This window comes from Syngnathoides biaculeatus, chromosome 3 (assembly GCF_019802595.1).
Source record: "Syngnathoides biaculeatus isolate LvHL_M chromosome 3, ASM1980259v1, whole genome shotgun sequence".
Lineage (NCBI taxonomy): Eukaryota > Metazoa > Chordata > Actinopteri > Syngnathiformes > Syngnathidae > Syngnathoides > Syngnathoides biaculeatus.
Genome location: NC_084642.1, coordinates 31,782,786 through 31,800,433, shown reverse-complemented (window position 1 = coordinate 31,800,433; position 17,648 = coordinate 31,782,786). Strand labels below are relative to the sequence as shown.

General features: G+C 39.3%; 1 protein-coding gene and 1 pseudogene across 6 annotated transcripts in view; one reads left to right on the top strand and one right to left on the bottom strand.

The window, feature by feature from the left end:
* The window catches only part of uacab (uveal autoantigen with coiled-coil domains and ankyrin repeats b), a 76,124-nt gene that overhangs the window by 44,694 nt on the left and 13,782 nt on the right, over positions 1 to 17,648 (top strand). For 5 of the 6 annotated variants that reach the window (XM_061815410.1, XM_061815407.1, XM_061815406.1 and 2 more), the window contains exons 6-12: positions 457 to 514; positions 698 to 768; positions 5,584 to 5,690; positions 6,190 to 6,371; positions 8,032 to 8,069; positions 16,894 to 16,950; positions 17,114 to 17,221. In XM_061815410.1, coding sequence (XP_061671394.1) covers positions 457 to 514; positions 698 to 768; positions 5,584 to 5,690; positions 6,190 to 6,371; positions 8,032 to 8,069; positions 16,894 to 16,950; positions 17,114 to 17,221 — 621 coding nt within the window. The remainder of the gene's footprint in view (positions 1 to 456; positions 515 to 697; positions 769 to 5,583; positions 5,691 to 6,189; positions 6,372 to 8,031; positions 8,070 to 16,893; positions 16,951 to 17,113; positions 17,222 to 17,648) is intronic. The other variant, XM_061815405.1, reaches the window with a different exon arrangement.
* On the bottom strand, positions 2,956 to 3,074 carry LOC133498711 (5S ribosomal RNA; annotated as a pseudogene).

Here is a 17,648-nt window from a genome sequence, read left to right as displayed (position 1 = left end):
CACTTAAAAGTCTACCTTATGTGCACAATTGTTGAGTGACTTGTCCAATGAAGTACCCTTGAACACTGGTTATATTGTTAGTGTGTATGGTAGCATATGTTTTAGTCTGTATGTATGCTCCGAATGTAGAGATTCTAGTGTGCTTCCTGCACTTTTCCAAGTTGTTCTTGAGCAAGGCACCAACCCCCACAGCTCAAGAGGTGCAGCCCCATTTGTGTGCCCTCTCATTCTGAAAATTCTCCTTGCAAGCCCTTAGCTGTGTGATCTTCTTCTCTGTAGATGTGGAACTCAACATTATAATTTGAATTTCCTCTTGAGAAAGTATCATTACAATAAATCCTCTTTAGTTAAACAAAAAGTTTTACACTGAATTTGTACAAGATGCTCATTATTACCATTTCACCAATGTGTTTAAGCAAAGGATGAAGTTCTATTGCTTTTGTTTTACTTTTATAGCATAACTGTCCAGTTGGAAATGTAGACCTACAAGGAAGAACAGCTCTACATGATGCTGGTAAGGGTTTAATTATCCCTTTATACACTACAAAATAAATTCAGCTCTTCTCAGGGTGGCAATATAACACTCATTACAAGACAAGCCTCTTAATTAGGAATGTTTATTGTAAAGTTTATTTAGCTGATACTGGTGTAGTAGTTAGTAGTAAAGTTGACTGGATGGCTCTTATTTTCTCCACAGTCATGGCAGGCTGCTCATCCAGTGTGAAACTTCTCTGCGACAGTGGTGCTTCTGTCAATGCCAGTGATTTTGTAAGGCTTTCACTTCATTTGATACAATGGCTCTATTTTCCCCCGTTAACCCTTTCCCTTTGCTTTATCCCTCCCTGTTACCCCCTTTTTTATGGGTCAAGATTAAGGATTTAAAAAAAAATGTCCCAAAGATTTGGGACATCACTAATGTTATGCCGGTTGCTGGCTGTGTCGTAGGCTGACGTGGCAATTGTTCAATAATGGTGTTTGTGTGAGATTAAATTGAATTTGCATTTTGATTTAAATTTGTCAGTTTCTGACTAGTAAATGCACTGTCTAAAGGTGACTGGTGTTTTGAAGTTATGATGTTTTCTACCACATGGTTAGGTACTGTAGATACTGCTCGTGCATGTGACGGCACCATTTTCACGGCGCCATATTGCTGGTCAAACACAGCTGCTTGACAGTGTGGGGGACATTGAACCGGAGAAGAATATTCAGAATGCCTGAGACTTGTGCTGTTGGTTGTTACAACAGATGAGACAGATATTCAAAGAGGTCATTCTATAGAATACCAGATGGAAAGACGAGAAAAGATCAATGGATTTTGGCAATTAAATGTGATGGATGGTGCCCAACTAAATACACAGACACTGTGTAGAGATCACTTCATTTCAGGTAGGAATTATTCTTCTCAATCTCAAATTACCAAGAAGTATTTATAATGCCAAGTTGGCTCATTTGATAACAATGCGTTGACCTGAATCCAATTGAGAATCTGTGGGCAAACCTCAAGACTGGTATTCACAAACACTCTCCATCCAACCTCACAGAGCTCGAGCTGTTTTTAAAGGAAGAATGGGCAAGAATTTCAGTCTCTCGATGTGCAAAACTAATAGAGACATACCCCAAGCGACTCACAGCTGTAATTGCAGCAAAAGGTGGCGCTACAAAGTATTAATGCAAGGGGGCCAAATAATATTGCACGCCACACTTTTTATTTGTTAAAAAAGTTTAAAGTATTCAATAAATTTTGTTCGACTTCACGATTGTGTCCCACTTGTTGTTTGTTCTAGACAAACATTTTTTTTTAATTTTAAATCTTTATGTTTGAAGTCTGAAATGTGGCCAAAGGTTGAAAAGTTCAAGGGGGCTAAATACTTTTCACAATGCACTGTAGGTTGACTTGTGGCCGGAACACGCTTCTGTGTCTGGGGAATGAAGCCTATCCCAGCAGTTTCTTTTCTTTTTTTAAATTTGCATTGGACTCATTTGTGAACAATGCATATTTAAAAAAAAAAAATGTCTGTCACGGAGACTTACCGAAGTTTAACGTGTGGCCGCAACACGCTTCCGTGTACGTTGGAAATGACTGTTTTCCAATCATAGTTAATAAATGCGAGTTTGTGTTAAACCAGGGGTGATTTATTTAAATATTGGTATTAGTATTGAATCTGAGTGGCTCCATCACTATGTGGGATTTATTATTGATTGAGAACAGATCCAGCAACGAAGTATTTGTATGCGTCCAGACTTTTATACGCTTTCAAACACTTCTGTGTAAATCTTGACGACTTACTCACCAGATACATGTGTAGATCCAGTTGTCCAAGACAAGCGGAAGCGGGTAAACGGCGCACTTTCTTATTGGTGGAAAAAATCGACGTCGTCATTAAGTATGGCTCGTTTATGCCAATTGTCTCTAATTTTTCCACGTACCTTCATTTATTATCACCTTCTAAATCTTAAACGGTATCGGACAAAACTCTGGGCGTTGTGCTATAAGACATATTTTTGTTTCGTCTCAACAGATTTCGCATTGAACAATGCTTTCTTTGATAGGTGACTTATGTGACGTAAGTGCACGGACTCTATACAGTTGTGTGAACATTTTTGCCCTGTTCCTGATTATTAATTTTTTTTGTGACGCTTGAATGTGAGTGAATATTGGTCATAGAAAAAGAAAAGGATTTTCAAAATGAAGGTTTCTACTTATTTAGAGAGAGAAAAAAATCATACCTACATGGCCCTGAGAGAGAAAAAAAATCATACGTACATGGCCCTGAGTAAAAAAAGAAAAAAAATAGTTATCCCCCCCCCCTTGAAATATCTTTTTTTTCCTTTTGGCTTGTCCCACTAGGAATCACCACATCTGTGTTATCTTATATGAATGCTTATTTGTTTGGCACAGTTTTTACGCTGGATGCCCTTGCTGATGCAACCCCTCTGCATTTAGCCGGGGAGAGAAGCTTACAGCACCTAATATTCCCAGGCAGTCTCCCATCCAAGTACTAACCAGGGCCAAACCCGCTTAGTTTCCAAGATCTGACGAGATCGGGCGTTCTCAGGCTAGCATGGGCGTAAGCCACCTGTTGAAATATAACTGTTGTTTATCACACCCGAGTTCAATTTCTCTAGCCACACCCAGGCCTGATACTACCACAATTGTTCTCAATCAAGAAATCCCTGAACTAGGAACTGCCTGACAAAAGAAGTAGTCCAAAATATCCTCAAAAGCTAGACATCACGCAGTGATGGAAAGATAGGTCAGGAACAGAGACAATTGGGATCTGTCAATCTGATCCAGGTTATAAATCTATTTACTAAAGCTTTAGGACTCCGATGAACCAACGTGAGAGCCATGAGCCCCATGCAGTTAAAACCTAAAACAGTGATGAAGCTTTTAGGAGTAGCTGGTTGACCAAAATTACCCCAAGAGTACAGTGATGACTCACCTTAAAGACCCCACAACAACAGCCAAAGAATTGTGGACTCAACCTCAATTAAAGTCAAACTTTATGATGCCACCTTAAGAGTAAACATTACCTGAGCTACATGACAAAAACAATTCTGAGCAAAAAGAACAATAAGGCTCATCTCAGTTTTGCAGAAGGCACCACAATTTTACCAGAAGTGCTCCCTGGTCTTACAATACAAAAATCTTTTTGCAAGTTACCGTAATCTCTCGAGTATTATGCACCCTGAAGTATAATGCGCCCCCCCAAAGTTGACCTAAAAAATCGGGAAAACCCATCTACCAATAAACAATGCGCACCACCAATTTGCCGCTACCCATATGCTCAGAATATCAGGAATGATCTATATTTATATTTTGTTAGGTTTGTACTTGTATTGTTTTTCAAGGTTTGTACTTGTATTGTTTTTCAAAAAACTGTCCGTACAACAATCATTAATAATAATATGCATGTGCTGATGTAGCAGTAATATAATCTCCGGACAGGCCACAGTACACGCTTGTCGTGGTTCCTGTCACGTCCCATCGGAACGAGAGTAGGACCCAAATGCAGGAACTCGGAAGACGCAAGGTAGTTCAAGAAGAGACACGTTTATTGTATGCAGGGGTCGGGGATCGAGCAGGCAGTCCGGTGCAGATGAGCGGACAGGCAGGAGTCGGTACACGGGAGAACAATCAACGCAGGCAGAGGTATCGAAGGAGTCAGGCTTACGGGGTTGGTCGGAGAACGGACGGAGGTCGGTACGCACAGGTTCAGTCAGGAATACGAGAGTGCTGGAACGGGACATAAAGCTCAACGAACTGGCGCCGGACCAGTCGTCACCGGGTCCTATATATACACAGGGCATGATCAGCCCGCATGAGGCGCAGGTGTGTGCCTCCCAATTAGCGCAGCCGCGCGGGCACCCGCACAGCTCGTGCTGAAGCGGCAGGATCATGACAGTTCCTATAATTGTCAGAACAGAATCCCTCAACCAACTAAAATAAATGCTCAATGATGGCACAACATTAATTAATAATTATTAATAATTATACTGTTAACACATATTTCAGTCTTAAAAATATAAACTTTTTAACATTGTTTATTAAACACTGCATTAAATATTTGGCCATAAACGTTTGTGCATAGTGCAGTTTATCCACTACATTACATGTCCTTGGCCAAGCCTTCAAAAGAAGTATTATGACTCATCTCCAATTCGATAAACATCCATAGGAGCTCTATTTGGTGCATCGCTATGGAACTCATCATGGGTGACTTGAAATATTTTTTTAATTGCAAGAGTGTGGGTTGCGCAGTGCAACGTCTCCCCCTCCATTCGACTCCAATCCGTAGCATCTGTAATGTGCATGTGTAATGGGCAAATTTTTTAAAAAGCGAGCATTTCAATTGTGTGCACTATTTAATGTCTCCATGACGATCGTATTACATAGTTTGAGCTCTGTTTTGATACCCACCTGAAGCCATTGAGGCGAGCTATCGTTGTTTCGAACTGCGGCCCGACTTCTGGGTTGCCGGCATCATCCGCAGGACTGATGAAACATTTCTTTTAAAAGCAGCTGCACAACTACTCATTGTAGTCGACATTTTTTTTAAGTATAAACAAACTCATGGGCAGTTGTTTCTGATCGTCGGTGCAGTACCAACAATCATGCTACGCTAACAATCATAAAATGCAAGCACTCGGAGGAGCTGTGATCCAGTGGATCCAATACGGTTCACCATTGCCTCGCAACAATGAGTGTGGGGGCAGATGGCAGTGTCACATTAGCCCAAAAAACATCAAACACATTGTATTTAATGGAAGATGTATTTTTTTTAGTTGTTTTTGTAAATGGTTCTGTCTTGACTTCGCTTGTTTTCAGCACTTGTGTTGTATTTTGAAACAAAATGAGGATTTACGTTTTGAGGGACTTTAATAATTTCATGTACTGTATCAGGGGAAGTAACCTCACTACATATTTACCCGTGCAAAGCCATGAAATATAGTACACTTGAAATAACATACTCAAATTGATTGCTCTTTGTGCAATAAATTCAAAGAATATTGTTTCTATGCATTAATGTAACATTTGTTGGGTGTGCATCTGTGGTTGTGTGCCTTGTCTGTATTCTTTAGGATGGAAGGACTCCTCTGGTGCTTGCAACCCAAATGTGTCATCCACGCATCTGCCAGCTGCTCGTAGAGCGAGGGGCTGATATCGCTGTGCGGGACAAACAAAAAAAGTAGGCGTCAGAGTTGCCTGTGTGAACACATTGTGAAAGTGTGAACAAATAGTGTACAGACATTTCAAATAATTCTTGTTAATTGTTCATGCATTCGTGTTTTGTGCCAAGAAAGAATTTCTCTTGATGACAGGAAAAAGAGTCCTGATTTCTTTGTAAGGCAACAATGTATCAACACATATTTAATTATTTTTACTGCTGTCTTCGGTATCACAAAGCTGATATATATATTGTTATGTTTGCACGCGTGTGCGTGTGTGTGGGGGGGCATCTGAAATTTCATCCATTCAATTTTCTTAGCTGCTTATCCTCACAAGGGTTACGGGAGTGCTGTAGGCTATCCCAGATGTCAATGGGCATTAGGCAGGGTACACCCTGAACTGGTTGTCAGCCAATCACAGGGCACATGGAAACAGAAAACAGTCTCACTCACAATCACGCCTACGGGCAATTTAGAGTTTCTAATTAATTGATGTTTTTTTTTTTTAATCCATTTTAGAACAGCACTCATTCTCGGTTGCGAGTATGGTTGCAAAGATGCAGTGGAGGTGTTGTTAAAGAGTGGTGCCGATGTGAAGGACGTTGACAGCTTAGGTCATGATGCTTTCCACTACGCTCGCCTCAGCAAGAACCAGGAGCTTGTTACTTTGGTCAAAAGCAGCCTTGAAAAAGCCAGCAAAGGTGAGAATGTCATTTGATGTATGCAGAGGCACAGCACTGATGTCGAAGACATGACAGTGTTATAGAAAGTCTACAGACCCCTGTTCAAATACCATGGATGCCAGATTTTATCATCATACAAGTGGATGTTAACATTAATTAACATTGTCAAAATAGAAAATCTATTTGCTAGAGTACTGAACAGCTTTTAAAATTATGGGATTTAAATCACTCTTCATCATTCAGCCCTCAAGTGTTGCAACGAAAAAAATCAATTTGTGTTTGAAAAACTTTCTATTTTGACTACAAAACAGATGAAATTATGGATTTGTAGAGTCATTAATAATTTTCATTGGCTATTGACCATCGTATAAGTATCTGAATGGTCTTGCAGGTGTACAATTATCAGGGATTTTTTATTTAAATTTTTTTTTTACCATGAAGTCTGGAAACAAGAGTCTAGACAAAGTATGGAGTTTTGAAATCCCAAGTGTGTTGCAACTCTATTTTTACTTTTCTCCATTTTAAGTTATTTCTTTGTTCATTTTAGGTTTTCTTGCATTAAGAGGTATACCAGGTATCAGATTAATTGTCCATCTCTATTCAACATAAAATAGACTTGCATACTAAAACAGCGATCTGAAAATATTTGCATATGAACAATAGACTGTGGAAAGGTACTTGAAAGTTTGTGGATTCCTCTTGGAGTCATCTAGATCGATGGCACATTTTCATTTTTTTTCATAGGAATTCACGTGAGTTTAATCTGTTCCCGACCTCCAAATAGTAAATGGCTATTTGAATTCCTATTTATATAAAAACATGTAAATCCTGTATTTAAACTAAAAACTGCATAAACTTAAAGGCACTTGAATGTGTATTATTTACCTTTTTGGTGGTGATGCGATGGCACGAGAGGAAAGGAGAACGTGTCGAAGTCAGTCCCTCACATGATTTGACTGTGTAATTCTCCAGTAGCTTCTCCATTTCTTCTATTATCTGTGGCCTTTGTTTTGTAATGATAGTCACTCCTTTGACAACACTAGCTGCATTTTATTACATTCTTATTCTTTAGGATAATTAAAATAGTTGACTTAGCCATACAATGCTTGCCAGCAAGAGCTATAATAAACACGCACTGCATTTCCGTAGTTAGATCCACTATGATTCATGCAACTTTCCTTTTCCTTTGCTGCTGGTAGCACCACTGTCTTTCTTTGGACCCATGGCAAAGAAAATAGTGGAAAAATAACCAAAAACAATCTTCAGAAGCACTAGTGAAGTTGCGTGCTCACATGATGAGAGCGCACTGGTGGGCTATGAGTGGCTGCTTGACTCGAAGTGTGTAGCCCCTCGTCTTGGCACCGCCTCGTGTGCGTTCGTCATCGCTCCGCTCGAGTCTGCTACCTGGACAACATGGGTTTTGCTTTGGATTGGTGTTTGGACAGAGAGAATTGGGTCGAAAACTGATGCATTTTTTATGCAGATTCTTTGGGTCGAACACCAATTTGTACAACAACAGAGACTTTCGAACTCTGAATATTGTGATTGTTCAATAATGATCAGACATTATAACACAGATTTATTTTGTTTACCACTTGATTGATTGATTTTGATTGATCATCATTCCTTTTGTCTTAAAAACAAATTCTGAAATACATGTATGTTTGTTTTCTTATAGAAAACGAGGCTGCAAAAGTAGAACAGTGGAGGAGACAGGTAATGTGGCATTCAAGGAATTGTCAAAAAAAAATTTAACAACTCAGTAATGCGTCTTTTATAATACTTATACCTGTATTTACCTAAATTTGTGTAATTCACACAATTCAAAGGCTTTTCATTTGTACAAGCATTTCTAAAAGGATGACATCCATCCATTTTCTGAGCCGCTTATCCGCAACGAGGGTCGCGAGAGTGCTGTAGCCAATCCCAGCTGTCATCGGGCAGGAGGCCGGAGTACACCCTTAACTGGTTGCAATCGCAGAGCACATGGAGAGAGACAACCGTCGCTCTCAGAATAATACCTAGGGCCAATTTATAGTCTCCAAATAATGCATGTTTTTGGGATGTGGGAGGAAACCTGAGTACTCAAAGAGTACCATGGAGGCAGGGGGAGAACATGCAAACTGCACAGAGGTGGGGCCAGGATTTGAACCCCGGCCTTCAGAACTGTGAGGCCAATGCTCTACAGCTGCTCCACCGTGCCACTTGATGACATCCAATATTTCCCCACTTGCTTTTTCACCATTGATTTTATTCTACTTGTATCCCATATATCAGGACTGTTTAGGTGGTGAGCTACATTCACCCCAATTTGACCCCAAGTGGGACAGGCCTGAATATTTTTCTTTAAAAAAAAAACATGAATATAAAAAATTTCTCCCGATGATGTGGTTCAAATAATTTGGAATGCAGAAAATATTTACAATTATTGATTACACTGGGAAACATAACTTTTTAATGCATTTTGGGGTTTGGAATCCAAAACTTGTCTCAGTTTTTCACTCTCATGTCAAATTTTCAAACAAAGTGAGAGCAAAGTGAAACAATGGAAGTATATACCCTTCCAAATAAAATGCTAAAATGGAATATTTACCAGTTTTGAAACCTTAAAAAAACAGCATAAAATGAACCAGAACTTAAAATGGTTTGCCCATGGCTAAAAGGTTAAAAGAAAAGCCAATAGCTTTTGATTCCTACCTACTATACGAGATTTCTGTTTGTAGATATTGATAGTACTGACCTATTGGGAGCTGCACACTTCTCTCACCACTCTATCTCAGTTGTGACTGCACAAACAAGTGCTACAGCCAGTGCCATGAAAAAGTATTATCCCCCTTGTGATTTTCTTTTTTTTTTGCACATCACACACAGGTTTCAAATCATCAACAATTTTAATATCACTGAGACAACCCAAGGAAATACAAAACACAATTTTCAAATGTTAACTCAATTTGTTAAGGCACAAAAAAAAACATCTCCCCCCCCACTCATCTTGTGAAATCACAAAGTCACTGTGACTAACCAGAAATATGGGAAAGGTGAGTTCAATTCACCCAAACCTGATTACCACCAGACTTATTGAATCAAGAAATCACTCTGTCGGAGAACATGAAGTTGGCTACAAGATCTCAAAAACAAATGCATCATGCCACGATCCAAAGAAATTCAAGAAGAAATGAGGGAAAAAAGTGATTGAAATCCATCAGTCTGGAGGTTACAAAGGTTCCAAAGCCATTTCCAAGGCTTTCGGGCTCCAGCGAACCACTGTCAGACATTATCCATAAATAGAGAAAATTGGGAACGATGGGAAACCTTCCAAGGAATGGACGACCAACTAAAATTACAACAAGAGTGCAACAACAACTCATCCACGAGGTCACAAAAGAACCTCGAACAACTGCTAAAGACCTGCAGGCCTTGCTGGCCTCAGTTAAAGTCAGTGTTCATGACTACCCTAACAAAGACACTAGCCAAAAATGGCATCCATGGGAGAGTTCCCTGCTGAAAACCCCTGCTGTCAGCAAAGAATACAAAAGAATATCTCACATTTGCCAAACAACCTCTTGATGATCTTTAAGACTTTTTTAAAAAAATTAAACTTTTTGGAAGGTGAGGCCCATTTCATCTGGCATAAAAATGGTATTGATAAAAAGAACATTATGCCAACAGTGAAGCATGGTGGTGGCAGTGTGATGGTCTGGAGCTGTGTTGGTACCTCAGGACCAGTCCAACTTACTGTGATTAAAGAAACAATGAATTCTGCTGTGTACCAGAACATCATGAAGGAGAGCGTCCAGCCATCAATTTGTGCCCTCAAACTCAAGTGCTCTTGGATCCTGCAGAAGGACAATGATTCAAAACACACGAGTCAGTCCACCTCTGAACGGCTCAATGAATGAATGAATGAATATGTTTTTGGAGTGGCCAACTCAAAGTCTGGATTTAAATCCAATTCAGATGCTGTGGTGTGACCTTAAACAGGAAGTTTATGCTCGAAAACCCTCCAATATGGCAGAGTTGAAACAATTCTCAAATGAAGCGTGGGACAAAATTCCTCCATAGCGATGTGGGAAAAACTCATCAACAATTATAATAAATGCTTAATTTCAATTATTGCTGCTAAGGGTGACAAAACCCGTTATGAGGTTCAGGGTAAAATTGCCATTTCACAGAGAGTCTGAAAGGTTTTGATTTCTTTTTTTTGTGCCTTTATAAATTGAATTGTTATTCGAAAACTGCATTTTGTATGTCCTTTGGATGTCTGAGTGATATTAAAATTTGATCATTGGAAACCTTTGCATGTGATATATTAAAAAAAAAAAAAGAAAAAAAGAAATCGCAAAGAAGGCGAATACTTTTTCAAGATCACACAAAGCCAATAAGCCCAATCGTAATTGGATGGCAAGTCATAAATACAGCTAATCAGTGGAATGTTTTTGTATCTGGAGGGCAAATTCAGAATCAGTATGCAACTTTTTAATTGCCATCAAAACTTACCTTCGAATTTTTCATTTAAGTAGTTATTCAGTCTTCTTCAATCTTGTTGCACATTTTGTCGCAAATAATTTTAACAATGAGACATTTAACAAAAATATTTTCAACGATGGGCATGGTGATGGACTGGTTTGCACATCTACCTCACAATTCTGAGGACCTGGGTTCGAATCCCAGCCCCATCTGTTTGGAGTTTGTATGTTTTCTCCAGGTACTCCAGTTTACTCCCACATCCCAAAAACATGCATGGTCGGTTGAATGAAGACTCTTCATTGCTGGCAACCATTTCATGGTGTCCTCACCTCTCACCCTAAAATAGCTGGGATTGGCTCAAGCATGACTATGACCCTAGTCTGGATAAGCAGTGGATGGATATATCCTTTGCGTGATCGAATACATGAAAATCACTCGGCTCTTTAGACATCCATTGAGTTACTCGAACTAACATGGACTTATTATAAAAGTGTCTATTAAAAAAAAAACCATCAGGCTAACTCAATGTGCTTTACACGATTAAAGGCATTTGAAAACAAAGAGACAAAACATTTAAAACGGGATAAAATCAATAAAAATGACAAACAAAATATAAAAAAAAGACAATTAAAACCGCATACAGTGCAAGTACTATGATTAAAAAGTGGATATATTCTAAAAAGCATAAGACCAAAGAAGAGTTTTCAACCTGGATTTAAAAACATTCACACTTGAGGCTGACCTCACCTCGGTTGGCAATATATTTCATTTGTTTGCAGCATAATAGCTAAATGCTGCTTCACCATGTTTGCTTTGGACTCTGCGCTGCACTATTTGACCTGAGTGAGTTGATATCAGAGCTCTACTGGGTTTGTATTCCGTAAGCATTTCTTGAATGTATTCAGGAACTAAATCATTTAGTGAACTTTAAAATCTATTCTAAAGATGATTGGAAGCCAGTGCAAGGACTATAGGATTGGAGTTATATGCCCTGACCGCTTTGTTTTGGTCAGAACGTGAGCAGCAGCATTCTGAATGAGCTGCAGCTGTTTAATACTTTTTTTTTTTTTTTTGGGGGGGGGGGGGTCCAGTCAGAGGACCATTACAGTAGTCAAGTCAACTTGAGATAAAAGCATGGATGAGCTTTTCCTGGTCTGCTTGACACATAAAAGAATTCACTCTAGATATGTTCTTTAGATGGTAGAAGGCAATTTTTGTGTTTGCTTTGATATGATTGTTGAAAGTCAGGTCAGAATCAATCAGAACACCGAGGTTTTGGACTTGGTCTTTGGTTTTTAAAGATAGAGAGTCCAGGTGTTTACTAACAGCAATTATTTTTTCTTTATTGCCAAAATCAATTGTCTCAGTTTTGTTGTGATTTAGTTGAAGAAAATTTTGGCTCATCCAGTTTTTCATCTGATTTAGGCAGTGGCACAATACCTCAATTGAACTGTAGTCATCTGGAGACACTACTAAATATAACTGTGTGTCATCTGCATCAGTGAAGAAAATAAGTATTTGAGCACCCTGCTCTATTGCAAGTTCTTCCATTTAGAAATCATGGATGGGTCTGAAATGTTCTTCGTAGGTGCATGTCCACTGTGAGAGAGATAATATAAAAAGAAAAATCCGGAAATAACAACATATGATTTATTTGTGTGATACAGCTGCAAATAAGTATTTGAACACCTGTCTATCGGTTACAATTCTGACCCTCAAAGACCTGTTAGTCTGCCTTTAAAAGTCCACCTTTACTCCATGTATTATCCTGAATCAGATGCACCTGTGTGAGGTCGTTAGCTGCATAAAGACACCTGTCTACCCCATACAATCAGTAAGACTCAAACTTGTAACATGGCCAAGACCAAAGAGATGGCCAAAGACACCAGAGACAAAATTGTACAACTCCACACGGCTGGAAAGGGATACGTAGAAATTGCCAATCATCTTGGTGAAAAAAGGTCCACTGTTGGGAGCATTAGAAAATGGAAGAAGCTAAACATGATGGTCAATCTCAATCGGAGTGGAACCCCATGCAAGATACTACCTCGTGGGGTCTCAATGATCCTTAGAAATGTGAGGAATCAGCCCAGGACTACACAACAGGACTTGGTCAATGACCTGAAAAGAGCTGGCACCACTGTTTCCAAGGTGACTGTTGGTAATACACTAAGACGTCATGGTTTGAAATCATGCATGGCACTGAAGGTTCCCCTGCTTTAACCAGCACATGTCAAGGCCCGTCTCAAGTTTGCCAATGACCATTTAGAAGATACAGAGGAGTCATGGGAGAAAGTTTTGTGGTCAGATGAGGCCAAAATGGAACTTTGCGGTCATAATTCAACTAACTGTGTTTGGAAGAAGACAAATGATGAGTTCCATCCCAAGAACACCATCCGTACTGTGAAGCATGGGGGTGGTAGCATCATACTTTAGGGATGTTTTTCTGCACATGGGACAGGGCGACTGCACTGTATGGGAAACAACCTCTTTCCCTCAGTCAGAGCATTGAAGGTGGGTCGTGGCTGGGTCTTTCAACATGACAATGGCCCGAAGCACATGGCCAGGAAAGCCAAGGACTGGATCCGTAAGAAGCATATCAAGGTTCTGGCGTGGCCCAATTAGTCTCCAGACCTAAACCCAAGAGAAAATCTTTCGAAGGAGTTGAAACTCCGTGTTTGTCAGCCACAGCCCTGATCTGACCTGATCTAGAGATCTGTGTGGAGGAGTGGGCCAACATCCCTCCTGCAGTGTGTGCAAACCTGGTGAACAACTACAGGAAATGTTTGGCCTCTGGATTTCAAACAAAGGCTACTGTACCAAATATTAGCATTGTTTTTTTTCAGGTGTTCAAATACTTATTTGCAGCTGTATCACACAAATAAATAATTAAAAAAATCATACAATGTGATTTCTGGATTTTTCTTTTTAGATTATCTCTCTCACGGTGGACATGCACCTACGGTGAAAATTTCAGACCCATCCATGGTTCCTAAGTGGGAGAACTTGGAATATAGCTGGGTGTTCAAATACTTATTGTCTTCACTGTAGCTATGGTAGTCAAAATTAAAGATTTGAAGAATTTGACCCAAGGGTAGCATGTAAAGACTGAACAGGACAGGTCCAAGAACTGACCCTTGAGAGACCCCATAGGTAGTTGCTATTCGCTGGGACCGAGCACCTCCAATGGTCACAAAGTAGCTCCTTTTCTCCAGGTAGGACCTAAACCATTTAAGGACCGTTCCATTTAGTCCTGTGATCTACCGTATCAAAAGCCACGCTGAGATTCAACAAGACCAAAATTGACTGACTTGATTGATTTTCCTGAGTCAGTATTCAACCTTATATCGTTTGGCACTTTGATAAGAGAAGATTCTTTACTGTGATGAATTCGGAAACCTGATTGAAATTGGTCAAAAAGTCAATTTAAATTCAAGAAATTGCTCAGTTGATTAAAAATAACTTTTTCGAGAATCTTGGCAATGAACTGGAGTTTTGAGATCGGTCTATATCTTTCTAACCTGGAATCGTCCAGTGCTGTTTTTTAGAAGAGGCTTAACAGCAGCTACTTTCAGAGCTTTGGGAAACTCGCCAGACTGAAGTGAGCAATTGATTATTTATTTGCTGCAAATCAGGTAGCACTAATTTCACAATAGTTTTGAAAAAGTCAGATGGTATTGAGTCGAGACAGCTCGTTGATGGTTTCAACTGCTGAACAGTTTAATCTACCATTTTATTGGTCAACTGTATCAAATTCTGACAAGTTAATATAGTTTTCTCTGGGTGGCTTCAGATGTGAGATCATTCTATCTTTGCTGATTTGTGCTGACATTTGACCTGATGGATTGTATTTTTTTCACTAAACGGGCAAACTCATTGCATTGGTCAGGTGTTACGAGTTCTGGATCTATCTTATTCGGGGAGGTTGTAAGCTTGTCAACCACAGCAAATAGAGCATGACTGTTGTTGAGGTTCTTACTGATGATTTCAGAAAAGTGTTGCTGTCTAGCGCTAACTAACTCTTGGTTGAATTTGCAAAGACACTGTCTGTTGAGGTCATAGTCAATTTGGAGTTTAGTTTTTCTCCACTTGCAGTCAGCTTTCCAACACTCCGATTTTGATCTCTTGACCATCATTGTGGTCCTTCATGGTGTTCTAGGTCACCTCAGGAATGTCTTAGTTTTATGATTTTCAAGGTCAAATTGTCCAAACGTTCATCAACTGTATCAGCATTCACAGTCTGTGGCACAGCCACAGTCTCCATGAATTTAGTGGCAGTACTCTCATTTATGTACCTTTTCCTAATAGAGATGTTGATCCTAATAGAGAGGTTGTCTGAACTTTTGGAAGTATCTGTAATTCAAAAAATACACAAAAATGGTCAGAAATAGCCATATCCTTAATGTCAATCGATAGAATTTCAACATCCTTAGAGATGACCAGGTCTAAGATGTGACCTTGAGTGGAAGTTGGACTCTTAACACTCTTCTTTGGATGTTTTTTCCATGTTATCGTCAACATGAATGTTAAAGTCCCCCGTTATGACAAAATAGTTGTACTCACTATAAATAACTGACAGCAGTTCTGAAAAATCCCCCATAAATTTTCAATTGTATCTTGGAGGTTTATAAATTATTAAAATGATAACATTTGGGTCACCGTTAACTAAAAAAAACACAGATATTCAAAAGAACTAAAATCATCCAGTATAATTTCTTCACATTGAACTATTGATTTAAAAATAACCGCAATGCCACCACCTTTTTTCCCGGTTCAACACTTGTTTATAAAATTAAAATCTGCTGGTGTTGCCTCATTAAAAATGGTATTACAGCTACTTTCTGTTAACCACGTTTCATCTTAATAACAGAAAGTCCAGACCATAGATATTAATTATATCATTGATCAACATTGATTTGTTACCCAGTGACCTGATATTAAAAAGAGCTAGTCTCTCAGAGATGGCTGGAGAGAATGGTTTGATAGACTCACATTTTATCCTCACTAAGTTTTGAAGAGGTACTTTTTTGTTCTATCCCTTGTAATTACAGGGATAAAAAATGCCTGATCTCCATAGTAGGGGTCTGAGTTATTCTGGAAAAGACCTGGTAAATATCAGTCAGATTTACAGATCGTCTTCTTGGGTGGAGGAGGAGCTTTTCACTTCTTAGTGGATCGTGGTTTCAGGCGAGGGGGGATGGAAGGAAGATCTTGGCGTGGTATGGACTGGACTCCATCGTTGACAATAGTCTTCATCCTCTCCATCAGACCCAACATTGCATTCAGGCTGGGAGACGGGGAAGCAACAAATACTGCCGATTGTATGGTTGTTGTAGTCATAGAGGGGAGACTCTGAGGTGTGGATGACTTCGGTAATCTCCTGGTGCTGTTGTGTCTTCCTTTTTAAATGTCCCATATGTTTGGGCTTTGCTCCCAGTAAATTCCAGGGTGTCCATTATCCTTTCCACAGTTCACGTCAGTCTTCGTTGTTGAGATTGGTGGCTGTCTGTCAGCACACCTCTACTCACCATTTTGAGACATCTGTAGAGTGGTTTCATTCCCCGACTGTCCATTTACATCCACATAGACTTCAAGACGGTAGATTTTTAATTCCAGAATTGACACCCTCTGGAGTAGTCCATGATAGTCCTCAGGAGAGAAGGGAGGCATCTTGACAGCTGGTCTTGTTGCTAACACCAGGCTTGTGCGAATTAGCAGACCACGGTCACGTAATGATGAAACAACTGATTAGCCATAAAAAAGAAATATACACTCCCACAGATTTAAAAGTATGCAGGAGTCGCTGCTTCTAAAAAAAATTTTTTAGGAAAACAATCTTATCAGCAAGAAAAAAAAAGTGTCAACAGAGGCAAAGCAAGCAGAGCAAGAGCAAAGAAAAAAAGCGTCTGGACTGTATGAGAAGCGAGAGAGTATAAAGATAATATTACATCCCAAATACGAGAAAAAGTTGGTTTTGCAAAATTAAGGACCTGTAAATCTTCTAGATTTTGGTTTTGCTGCTGAGTGAAATTGTTCCAGGAATCTTACTGACAACATTTTGTCTTGTTCTCAGCAGTCTGTGGAGCGCTCGGACATTATGGAAGCTAACAGAAGGGATTATATTATACATGTAAGAACCGTCTTTTCCCATTCATGTTTGATTAATAGATTGTCCACCAAATTCATTTCTCTCATCTAAATCATGCCATAACATTGTAGGAATTTTTCATTATTTTTGGATGACCGATATGTGATCTTTGTAAATGCTTTTTCTTCCTGCTTTTCCATTTCAGGACCTGGAGAGGCAGAATGAGTCCCTGCAGGAAAGTCTCAGAAAGTACCATACAGAGCAGCGTGCCCTATTAGATAAGGTCACTGTGTTACAACAGCAGCTCATACAGGTAACTTTTAGTCATAACATGTATACATTAGTGTTGTAGGACTGAGGATTTTCAAAACTCTAAAACAAATGTAGTTTAGACAGTGCCTTGTGATAGTATTTGGCCCCCTTGATCTTTTCAACCTTTTGCCACATTACAGGCTTCAAACATAAAGATATAAAATTACATTTTTTTGTCAAGAATCAACAACAAGTGGGACACAATCGTGAAGTGGAATGAAATTTATTGGATATTTTATACTTTTTTTTAACAAAAAAACCCCTGAAAAGTGACGTGTGCAATATTATTCGGCCGCTTTACTTTCATTGTAGCAAATTCACTCCAGAGATTCAGTGAGGATCTCTGAATGATGCGATGTTGACTAATTATGATAAATATAATACACTTGTGTGTATTCAAGTCTCCGTATAAATGCACCTGCTCTGTG